The following is a 12,045-nucleotide window of genomic DNA, read 5'->3' as shown; positions in this document are numbered from 1 at the left end:
TACATTTCATTTATTTGTTGTAGTTAATTACTTGTTACTTTTATTGTATATATAATCATATGTGGAGAACATAGAGCTAGTTCATCAAATATGATTTATAGAACTTGGTGAAAAATCAATTGTGCAATTAGATTGTGATAATTACCATGTTGCTGTCGCTTGACTATTAATTAATGTTAGTATGCTGAGAAGATGATGATTGGCTAGTGAATAATTACTGTGCTTCTTGGCCAATTAAGACACTAGTGGTGTCTGGAATCTGACCAGGATTATAAAGCATGGTGGGGAAATGTAAGGAGAAGAATTATGCATTACATTTCCCAACATTCTGATGTATTATCTGATTAACTAAACTGATTAACTGATTGATTCCCAGTAGGGCAGCAACTATCTCTGACTAGTGCATGAAAAATTAGAAAAACTATATCAAGTTACGTTTTACCCCTGTGTCTCTTTGTCCTAATTTCAGCTAATTTGTGTTACCTGAATCTGCCGTCTCTGGCAGATTTGTGTTTGTTTTGATGGACAAATACAACGATTATGATGATGCCATTGGGACTGTGACATGACGTTACACGGTTATTTACAATCTCTCTTTCTCAAAAAATTGTATGGTTTCTGTTTGAACAGCAGAGGGTGCAATCATGACATTTGACAGCATTTCAGTTTTCCAGATTCAAAAACTGACAATGGTGTAAGATAGACTGACAAATGTAAAACCATTTGCAACTTCTGCTGGATGACAGTCAACTACACTATGGGAAACACATAAAACATGAGAAGCCATTTGGCACATCATCATCCAAAAAAGTTCAAATCACAACAACAACATACTGTGAGGAAAAAGCTTCAGCCAGACCAAAGGAGCATAAAAGAAGCATTTGGAGATCTGCTTCCCCATAACACTCTGAAAGCTGAAGAAATGACATGATGGATCACTGAATATATAGCCAAACAATTAAGGCCAATTTCTGCAGTCAATAATGATGGATTTCCATCGAATTCCATCAAGGCTACACTTAAGTCGCACAGTGATACCAGCTCTGTACCAAGAGACAAAAGCTAAAGTGCCACAGACCTAGGGCTGCCACAAAATTATTTTGACAGTCGACTAGTCACCAATTATTTTTGCGATTAGTCGACTAGTCGGATCATACATAAATTGCAGCTTATCGCACCAGCATGCAGCTGCTCTTATATAACATCATTAGCTTCCAGCTTGAAGTGTTTAAGGTATGTGCTCTCTTTTTTTATGTGCAGTAAGGCTAATGAAATCGTTGTCGTTAATGTTAACGTTTACAGCTATCAATATAAGTAAGTAGCTCAATGTTTACGTTAATGTTAGGGGCTAACTAGCCAATTAGTTTAGCGAGACGACTGTCCCTCTTCGTCGTCAGAAGTTGAACCAGCCACAACGACGTGCTTCCTTTTCAGACATCTGTGCATCGCCGTCGTACTGCCATGGAAGGCAAGTTCTGCCTTGCAGATTTTGCATTGCACATGCTTATCTTTTGTTTTGTGAAAATGCCCCCAAACTTTAGAGCTCCGTTACCGGGTAGCCATGACACTGGTCAGGCAGTCCAGTGACATCACGGCTGACACCGATTACCACTACTGCGCATGTGCGTCAAGGACAGAAAGGCAGACAAGGCAGGATACAGTGGCAGATAGCCGACGTAGTCGTGACTAGTCGACTAAATGTGGCAGCCCTACACAGAACCTCAAAGAAGCAGAGTGCATCAGAATACCACAGACTTCATAAGCTAGTCACAGCTCATGTTTTGACCAGTGAATGGGAAATGAAAAGTTTTGCCCGATAGATGTGGCAGTGCTTTTCCAAACACCTACTGGACTCAACACAGATGAGATTTTGAAACCTGCTGTTTCGGAGTTGGAGCTTGACATGAAGAATAACAACAACCACAGAATAGGTTGTTTGCAGTGACATGACGTTAAATTCAGATGGAGGGCTGGTAGTGAAAAATGCAATGGATGAGATGAAGGGAAGTTCTTCCTGGCCTAGTTTAGATGAAATTATGAGAGAAAATCAGAACATATGTTGAATGTGACCCTTAAGTTATGAAGAGGAGCGATTTTTCAGCTAAACTGAAAGATTCAGCTACAACTACCTGGTCACTGAGACATTGCTCACTGTAGAAAACAAATGGAAGCACACAAAAGTATGGAGGCTTTTCTTGTTAGCGGTTGGGTCTACAACATTGGTACAAAAGTGCTCCGGGTTGACTGTTGACTGTTGTTTGCCAGGTTAATCACTCGCAAAGGTCTGGTCTGTGGATCGTCTTGTCTCATTTGTGAAACCATTAACACAAATTTAACAGGTAGGGATGCACCGATACCACTTTTTTCCAGACCAAGTACAAGTACTTACATTTGAGTACTTGCCGATACCAAGTACCAATATGCGTACTTAATAGTGCCATTACAGTTCTTGGTTACTTTTGAAAATGTGCTTTATTGTCATTTTCTGACTGTAACAAAGTGCTGCTACTGACATTTAACCATATGTTTTTGTTAAACATGGCATTGCCATACATTTCACTAAATTATTAACACACTCAAGTGTAACAAATTGTCGTTACTGACATTTTAACATTCAACTGCAAAAACAAACATGCCCTTGCCAGGCATTTTACTTAAATGTAACAGAGTTTTCAGTGCCAACATAAAACTGTGGCAGAACTGAAATGATATATTATCATGTCATAACATCTGCCTGTGAGGACTAAGCCTGTTCTGAAAAAGACAGTGGCAGGTTCTTTTTGATGAAAAGAAGCTTCTCTGCATTATCAGCTGTGAGTCCGTTTCTGTTTTCATCTACACTAAACAAAAATACAAACGCAACACTTGTGTTTTTGCTCCCATTTTTCATGAGCTGAAATGAGGGAGCATGCAATTAGCATGCTGACTGCAGAAATGTCCACCAGAACTGTTGCCTGTGAATTGAATGTTCATTTCTCTACCATAAGCTGTCTCCAAAGGCATTTCAGACAATTTGGCAGTACATCCAACCGGCCTCACAACCGCAGACCACGTGTAACCGCACCAGCCCAGGACCTCCACATCCAGCATGTTCACCTCCAAGATCGTCTGAGACCAGCCACCCGGACAGCTGCTGCAACAATCCGTTTGCATAACCAAAGAATTTCTGCACAAACTGTCAGAAACTGTCTCAGGGAAGCTCATCTGCATGCTCGTCGTCCTCATCAGGGTCTCGACCTGACTGCAGTTCATTGTCGTAACCAACTTGAGTGGGCAAATGCTCACATTCGATGGCATCTGGCATGTTGGAGAGGTGTTCTCTTCACAGATGAATCCCAGCTTTCACTGTTCAGGGCAGATGGCAGACAGCGTGTGTGGCGTCATGTGAGGGTTTGCTGACGTCAATGTTGTGGATCAAGTGGTCCATGGTGGCAGTGGGGTTATGGTATGCGTCGGTGTACGTTATGGACAAAAAACACAGGTGCATTTTATTGATGGCATTTTGAATGCACAGAGATACCGTGACAAGATCCTGAGGCCCATTGTTGTGCCTTCTCATCCACGACCCTCAATTCCTGTTGTAGCATGATAATGCACGGCCCCATGTTGCAAGGATCTGTACACAATTCCTGGAAGCTGAAAACATGCCAGCTCTTGCATGGCCAGCATACTCACCGGACATGTCACCCATTGAGCATGTTTGGGATGCTCTGGATCAGAGAATACGACAGCATGTTCCAGTTCCTGCCAATATCCAGCAACTTTGCAGAGCAACTGAAGAGGAGTGGACCAACATTCCACAGGCCATAATCAACAACCTGATCAACTCTATGCAAATGGTGGTCACACCAGATACTGACTGGTTTAGTGACCCCCCCAGACCCCCCCCCAATAAAGCAAAACTGCACATTTCAGAGTGACCTTTTATTGTGATCAGCCTAAGGCAAAACTGTGCAATATTCATGCTGTCTAATCAGCATCTTGATATGTCACACCTGTGAGGTGGGATGGATTATCTCGGCAAAGGAGAAGTACGCACTAACACGTATTTAGACAGATTTGTGAACAATATTTATTTATATTTTTTTGTGCATATAGAAAATGTTTTAGATCTTTGAGTTCAGCTCATGAAAAATGGGAGCAAAAACACAAGTGTTGCATTTATATTTTTGTTCAGCGTAAAATGAGTGGCACTGAGCTAAACAGCCTTTCACTGTCCACACTGCTGCATGGTCCTGAGAGGTATCTCTGTGACATTTGAACCAGAATGGGAAACCTCACTCTGTTAACCCCCCAGTACTACAGTGGGTTGTTTTCCCTAGCAGCTGTGGTCTCTCCAAGATATGTCTCTAACTGAATAGAAACACACTGGTGCACTGCTCAGTGATGTTGATTCTTGCTCATCTGCTATCTCATCAAACACACTGTCCAGACTACTGCTGGCCTGTGCCTTGCATAGCTTTCTGGCAGGTGACTCCCCAAGATCTTCCTGTTTGTCTGTCTCTCCTCTTGACACCTTCTGCAGCTCCAGCATCACCATCTCCTTGGCCTCTTGAGCAGTACTGACGTTTGAGAAAAAACATCTTTATATCTGAAATAGTGAAAATTAAATATTAGCTGGTATCAAAGTAGTCTGGATTTGTTAGAATGAATATCAGTGTAGGGTTAGGGTTAGGGTTTTTGATCATACTCTCTCACATGCTGAACAAACAGACACAGACACACACACACACACAGACTGACTTTTATTTAGACAAACACATACACAGACTGACATGCTCACAGACAAATCAGATTGACACACACATAAACAGACACACACATACACAAGTAAATGCACTGGCGGACACACTTTACCTTGGATCGAGTACAGTTGCGATGCAGTACAGTGGGTTTTTCTCCATGTCGGTGAAGCATCTGTTGACGGCTGCAGCTAAGGTCCCCTTCATTGTTTTGATGCCGTGGTCCTCGTCTGTTTCCTTGTTAAGAAGTCTCAGAAGCACAGCCACAGCCGGAATTACATCTGATGCCAGTGCACTGGATGAGCTCACTTTTGGGGTTAATTCTTCAAACGGAGCCAGGACAGTCAGAGTCTTTTCCAGAAGTGCCCACAGATGAGTGGTGAGATTGTCGGGGAGCTCGTGCTCCGACTCGAAAATTCCAAGGGCCCTCTTCTGCTTGATAAGAGACTGTAGCATGTAGTACGTGCTATACCAGCGGGTCTGCACGTCCTGTTGGAGTCTTTTTATTGGCTCGTTGAGCTGCACCTGAAAATCTTCCAGGTGGGAGTAGGCTAAGGCAGAATGTTTAAAATGTCCAACTATTTTCCGTCCGACTACCACTGCATCAGCTACGCTTCTCTGTGCCAAAAGTCCCTCGTGAACCACCAGCTGGAGGGTGTGTGCAACACATGGCAGGCTAGGGAGTTCAGCATCACTCATTGCTTTGATCATGTTTTTGGCGTTATCCCTAAGCACAACGTAAACAGAACTTTTCGGGATGCTCCAAGTCTGAAGCACTTCATCAAACGTACCAGCGATGGCTTGGCTGGTGTGTGAACCCCAAAACTGTTTCGCATGCGACTCTCTGTAGCATAAAATATTCATGGATCCACTGTGCAGTTAAGCTGAAGAGGGACATTGGGCTGACACTGCTAGTCCAAATATCAGTGGTGAAGCTGAAGGCCGAAATGTTGTGCAGCGGGCTGTTGATGTGCTTCTTCACGAAGTCATGCAGCTTTGGTAAAACCGTGTCTGTGATGTGGTGACAGCTCAGGATCTCATACCTCGGCTCTAGTACACTGAGAAGATGTCGAAACCCCATATTATCAACAACAGACAAAGGCTGGTCATCCAGAGCAATGAAATGGGTAAGAGCCTTTGTTATTTTCACCGCTCGCGGGTTGTCTCTGGACATTTTCTCTCTCGTCTCCAGCGCTTGCTGCAAAGTTGGTTGTGTCTGTTTCCCACTGCTAAGATTAACAAACTCCTTGAACTTGGCGTCGTTTTGGTTCTTCAGATGTTTTATCAGATTGCTAGTGTTGGAGGCGCCAGTTTTCGCCTCTCCTTTAGACAATTTGGCTGAGCATATTTTGCAGTCAGCTTTACTTTTGTCACCGTCATTTACCTTGAAAAATGTCCACACTGCTGACATTGCTCCTCCTCCGCCGCGTGAACGTCACTCTGCTGTAAAGTGGTATTGGGCGTGGTTGTATTGGAGCACTTTTATGAGTACGAGTAGCAGTACACTCGCTCAGTATCGGACCGGTACCAGATGCTGGTATCGGGATTGGTGCATCCCTATTAACAGGTGTTGTGTTGTTTGTAGCCATTATTTTAAATCTATCACCATCGAGTTAAAACAATAGCTTATGTTACAACGACTCCTCCCAACCACAGACAGTGAACAAGATATTTTTTGCGGCATTTTTGCCAATTTCTTGCATTTTTCAGCCATACGAACAGCAACATTTGGTACTCAATAAAACCTCCTCCTTTCTTGGTTTGATTGTCCTGAGCAACTGTAAACGATGCAAAACATAGGCATTCTGAGCGTGTGTTATAGCACTTCCTATGCAAAAAAAAAAAAAAATCACATCTGGCCCTCTATCGGCAGTTCGCGCCACAACAAAAGACAACACAACAACCTATTGCTGTTGTTACAGACAAAGCATGAAAAATGGATGTAGCAGTGACAGAGGCGAGACTGTCCCCACACATACAGTGTTTTGCACACACTTTAAGCCTTGCTTCACAAATAGGTTTGAGCGTAGGCCAAGCCAGTCATCTGCTTGGTCAATTGGGACATGTAGCAGCATTTTTTTACTGCAGTTCAACTACAAAAGCTCTGTTGACTACCAAACAGACACTGTTAAACCTGCCAGTACACAAACTGATCATGGATGTGGTCACCCAATGGAACAGCTCTTTAATTATTTCATAAAAGGACTGCTAGTGACTGCTGCAATATTTGTGTTTTGATATTGTACATGGTTTAATCATTAATTGCCAAAACCAATTCATGCCAATTTTTTGCACATACTTAGGTCATGGCTGGCTACTTTCATTTTATTAAGAAGGAAAGGAAAGGCTTTAATTGAAAAACAAATTTTATATCAATAAAAAATGCTGTAGACACTGATATAAGGACATTTTTTCAAGTTCTTTTTTTCCTTTCTTTCCTTCTTTTAAAATATCACAATAAATGTATTGTGGTCTTTTTAATCGGAGGTATTATCATACCATGAGTTTTTGGTATTGTTACATCTCTAACAATTACAGGTTAATTTAGAAATAAACATAATGGATGGAAACACCTTTGGTCTGTTTTATCTGTTTTGTGATGGATCAAGCTATATAAGGGGTGTTAGCTTTATCAACCATTAGCTTTAAAATGGCGATGTCAGGGGAAATAGCATTATCAAACATTAGGTTCAAAATAGCTCAAAAAAGAGAGAAAACAGATGGAAGACATTCAGTGTGTCATGTTTGTTTTTAAATTAGAATCTGTAATCATGTTTTTCTCCACTGTATAGTTCATCTCTGCCTTCACCATTTTCAAATGCTGACCCTATAGACTGAGGAGACTGCCACACAATGAGGAAGCATTTGCCACTTAACCTTGACAAAATAAGAGATTTGGTTTTTCTAGCTCCTCAAAATAATTCATTATAACCTTTACATTTTCTGCAAGGGAATTATGCAAAATCACAAGAGGAATAGTAAATAACATATACAGATGAAGTCAGAAGTTTCATAAACGTAGGTTGAAATAATTAAAACCGATTTTCAACCACTCTGCAGATTTCATATTAGCAAACTATAACTTTGACAAGTCATTTTCCTAATAACTGTTTACAGACAGATTATTTCACTTCTAATTCACTATATCACAATTCCAGTGGATCATAAGTTTACATACTCTAAATTGACTACCTTTAAAAGGCTTGGAAAATCCTAGAAAATGATGTCATGGCATGCTTCTGATAGGCTAACTGAGATAACTTGAGTCGACTGGAGGTGTGTCTCTTTTCTTGATATCATGAGAAAATCAAATCTGCAAACAGATCAGTAAAAAAAATGTGCGGACCTCCACAATTCTTGTTCATCCAAGACCATAGGACCACAAAGCTAGGAAGATGACACAAAGGAAGAAGACGCATTCTGGATGCTGGAGGAAGCGGATAGAAAAGTATCCATATACACAGTAAGACGAGTCGTATGTCTACATGACCTGAAAGGCCACTCAGCTAGGAAAGAAGCAACTACTAGAAAACTGCCATTAAAAAGCCAGACTATGGTTGACAACTGCACATGGGGATAAAGATTTGACTTTTTGGAGAAATGTCCCCTGGTCTGATTAAACAATTTTTAAACTGTTTGGCCATAATAACCATTGTAATGTTTGGAAGAAAAAATGAGAAGGCTTGTATTCCAAAGACCTGACCTCAATCCAATAGAAAATTTGTGGACAGAACTGAAAGCATGTGCGAACAAGATGGCCATCAAACCTGACTCAGTTGACACCTATAGTAAGTGGCTAACAATCTACCATAACTGGCCAATGTATTAGTGTGGTCATTGGCTGGAATAAAAGTACAGGGGATCGGAAAAGAGACATACAACTTAAATAATCTCATGTAAACACAGACCTGGCATAATGTGCCATTACCTCTTCGATGACTACTACTCTCTTGTCCACATGATCACTCTGGACTAACATATATGAAAATAAACTAAAAAAATACAAATAAAATCCACCATCAATACTTGTGCACTACACATATAGCATTGAAGTACACTAGTATCCCAGTAAAAAAAGGAAAACATTATAGTTTTAACATTTTGTACAGTTTATTTTTGTTTTTAGAAATTGATGGCTTTCATAATATCTGATTTGAGGAAGTGCTGCAGCCCTCCTTTAAAAAGTCATGGACCGCTTCACTTTGTGACCTTTTTCCTTTAAAATAAAAAAGCACTTTGTTATTTCTGTCAGTCTTGCATTTATTACAAAAGCATTTATTAATAACACAATTTAGACGGGGAGAAAAATGAATGTGTTACCTTGCATGTCAATGCAAGTGGTTTTCCTAAATTTTATACTGGTGCACCAAAAAATTTTCATTTGGGAACACCAGTATTATGAGGGGAAAAAGTTGGACCCTTGTTTTGTCATTTTCACATAACAGGAATGAAAAATGTTAGCCATGCTTTTACAGTAACTTCTGTCCACCCATCCACTAATGATGAACTCTAAAACCTGGCTTATTGTGAATTTAGCTGGCACTCAGCCATGTTTCTCACTGCAGTGTGCATTTAAGGCATTTACTGAGGTTAAACTGTGACTCCACCGTCATTGGTCCATCTGATCTTTATGTCAGATGGAACAATTGAAGACAAAAGCACACACTGAATACAAAAGTAGCAAAATTTTTGCAGATCTTAAGAAATGTTATATAAAGTGGTACCACCAGAATGGGAATATTGCAACTCTCTTTGCTTTGACATTCACTGGATGATTCTTTGTTTTATACATTTCTAACTTTACAATACAAGCTACTCAGTTATTTAACCATCTACGATATAATCCCAAAATGTGGGATTACTGTTGCTGCATATTTCTATTTTGTGATTCTCGCCCTCCAGTAACAATTTACACATTAAAAGAAAATAAAAGAAAGTAAGAACAAGTAAGAAAATAAGCGTAGACATGATAATTACACAAGTATGAAATAAGCAACAGGCATCTAATTTGATAATTGTATGTGCTGTGTGTATGTCGCAGTCAGAGGTTCAGGTGTGCCATGGGTCATAGGTCCACTTGTAATGAGTTTATGTCTTCACTTAACAACAAAAAAAGGAACCTATGTTCCTTCTTCCTTCCTTCCTTCTCTATGATCTGCCAGCCCATTTTCCCTACTGCTGAAAGACTGCTATTTCACTAACAACTTGCAATGAGTAAGTAACCAAAAGGAATTGTCATTCTTGAACTACTTCTGTCTGATTTAGTGAAAGACACCACCTGATGGCAGAAGCCATGCAGTACATGCACACGTGCTAAATTCTGAGCATTGCAGCCTAAGAAAAACCTATTACACCAGTACGTTTTAGATAGACATTGTCTGCATATATAAAATGAGCAATTCCAATAGATGAGAGAAAGATTAGATGATGGTACATGTAGACATAGGCTTACTGCTCAAGTAGGCGAATCTATCCTACTAAGATTCCCTCCAGCGATTGCATGCAAAAGGATGTTACAACTAACAGTCGGTCAGCGTAATCATTATATTATCAGTGCCGTAATTTCTTATGGAAAAAATATATTACTGGTCAACGTGAATCTTAGAGAGTAAATTATGCATAATCACAGTCTGTAGCTCTGGCCGAGTCTATATTCAATCAAGACGAAATATCTTTTACATCCAACTTTGATTTCGGTTTATTGTTGTCCGATAACCCCCCCCCCCCCCCGGCCCGAAAAAAAAGAGAGAAAATAAAAACGAAACCGGGGAAGAACGGCTACGGAGCTGCTCATTATAGACGTTTGGTTGAGCGCCGCCCGACGTGCACACCGCAGCAAGAGGCTTGCTAGCTGAAACGCAGCTACGGTCTGAGGCTAGCAAGCTGGCTAGCTGATTAGCAAACGCCTTGTGCCGTGGAAATTTCCTTACGATCTTAAATTGAACTCACCTAAAGTCATTCTCTCGGCCAAACAACCAATAACTGCATGAAATCCACTGTTAGCAAGTAAACGATTAGTTCATTATTAGACTTCGAAAGGCCGATTCTCTACTATCTGGCCTAATTTACCGGTGCTTTGCTGCCTAACGGTAATATTTGGTTTGCTAGGTGGCCAACAGTGACCTCTCGCTTTATTAGGTTTACAGCTAATAACAGGCATTAAATGTGTCTCCGCACAACAACAGTATCGTGTATACGTTTAGGAAAAGAACAAATGGGTCCACTCGCTGCCAATGCGTCTCACCAATTCCACAAATTACTAATGCTATGAAAATAACGGGACTAGAAGATTTACCTTGGCCAGCCTCCTGCTCGCCGCCATCTTGAAACTACTGTGTGTTCCCAGAATACACAGCGTCGCGAATATGGGTCTGGTCCTTGGGCTGAGAATCAGACATAAGTCCACTAATTACATCTGTTCAGTTGACATTTCGGAGAAATTCCGAATTTACCGTTCCATGTATAGTGCTCACAGAAAAGCCCCATAGAAAAGTCAAGAAGACAGTTACTCTTTAATCCTAGGATACCCCTCAGGCAGGATTAGGCTTGGTATTATCTGATGTAAACCTTACATCCATCTTTTTAATGTTTTTATTAAGTCAGAATTTTACATATTCTGGTACTACATAATTTAAACTTGTTAAATCAAATAAAAAATAAATGTTAAGTTTCAATATAAAGTCTTAAGTCAAAATACAAAAAACAAAATCAGTTTTGTTGCATTATTGCAATTGCGAAATGGTATTTGAACAGTATTTTCACCATTATGTGTCCTGAACATTGCTGTTGCTACATGGTCAAACTGTATTAAAGTTTGTGGTGTCTGTGCAATAGCTATAAATGGTGGCAAAACGAGGATTTTTGAAATTTGGATGTTGTAACAACACTGTGTAACTATGGATGTGGATGCCAGTTTCATCCTAGAATTTGAAGCCATTGTTTAAAAAAAAAGAAGTTCCCAATGGATTATTTGTTGACAGACAGCAGTAATACAAAAGACAAACCTGATGGAGTTATTTCATTATGTTTATATTCCACTGTAGAAGCATTTAAAAATATCAGATGTTAGTAATGAAATTTGAAATATGATATTATTAAATCTTCAGTGATGGAAATAGATGTTAATATCTTTTGTGTTTCAATAGTGGGAATAGAGGGAAATGAGGCAAAATTACAAATGGCTTCCTGCAGGTTTGGTTTGACCCCACACCCCACTGACCAAACACCCAAAAAGTTGGACATATAATTAGTTTTCATTGTCTGTGAAGATTAATGTCCAAACATTTCAATATGGGTGTTGGAA

At 40.2% G+C, this 12,045-nt stretch overlaps 1 protein-coding gene across 1 annotated transcript in view; it reads right to left on the bottom strand.

Annotated features, from left to right (window-relative positions):
- The window catches only part of ube2l3b (ubiquitin-conjugating enzyme E2L 3b), a 32,458-nt gene extending 21,308 nt beyond the window's left edge, over positions 1–11,150 (bottom strand). Inside the window, exon 1 of the mRNA XM_076730468.1 lies at positions 11,038–11,150. Within this exon, the coding sequence (XP_076586583.1) occupies positions 11,038–11,064 (27 nt within the window). The 5' untranslated portion in view covers positions 11,065–11,150. The remainder of the gene's footprint in view (positions 1–11,037) is intronic.
- Positions 11,151–12,045: the final 895 nt, after the last annotated feature.

Source organism: Chaetodon auriga, chromosome 5, assembly GCF_051107435.1.
Source record: "Chaetodon auriga isolate fChaAug3 chromosome 5, fChaAug3.hap1, whole genome shotgun sequence".
Taxonomy (NCBI): Eukaryota; Metazoa; Chordata; class Actinopteri; order Chaetodontiformes; family Chaetodontidae; genus Chaetodon; species Chaetodon auriga.
The sequence above is the reverse complement of the archived record's forward strand: the minus strand, read 5'-3'. Positions and strand labels throughout refer to the sequence as shown.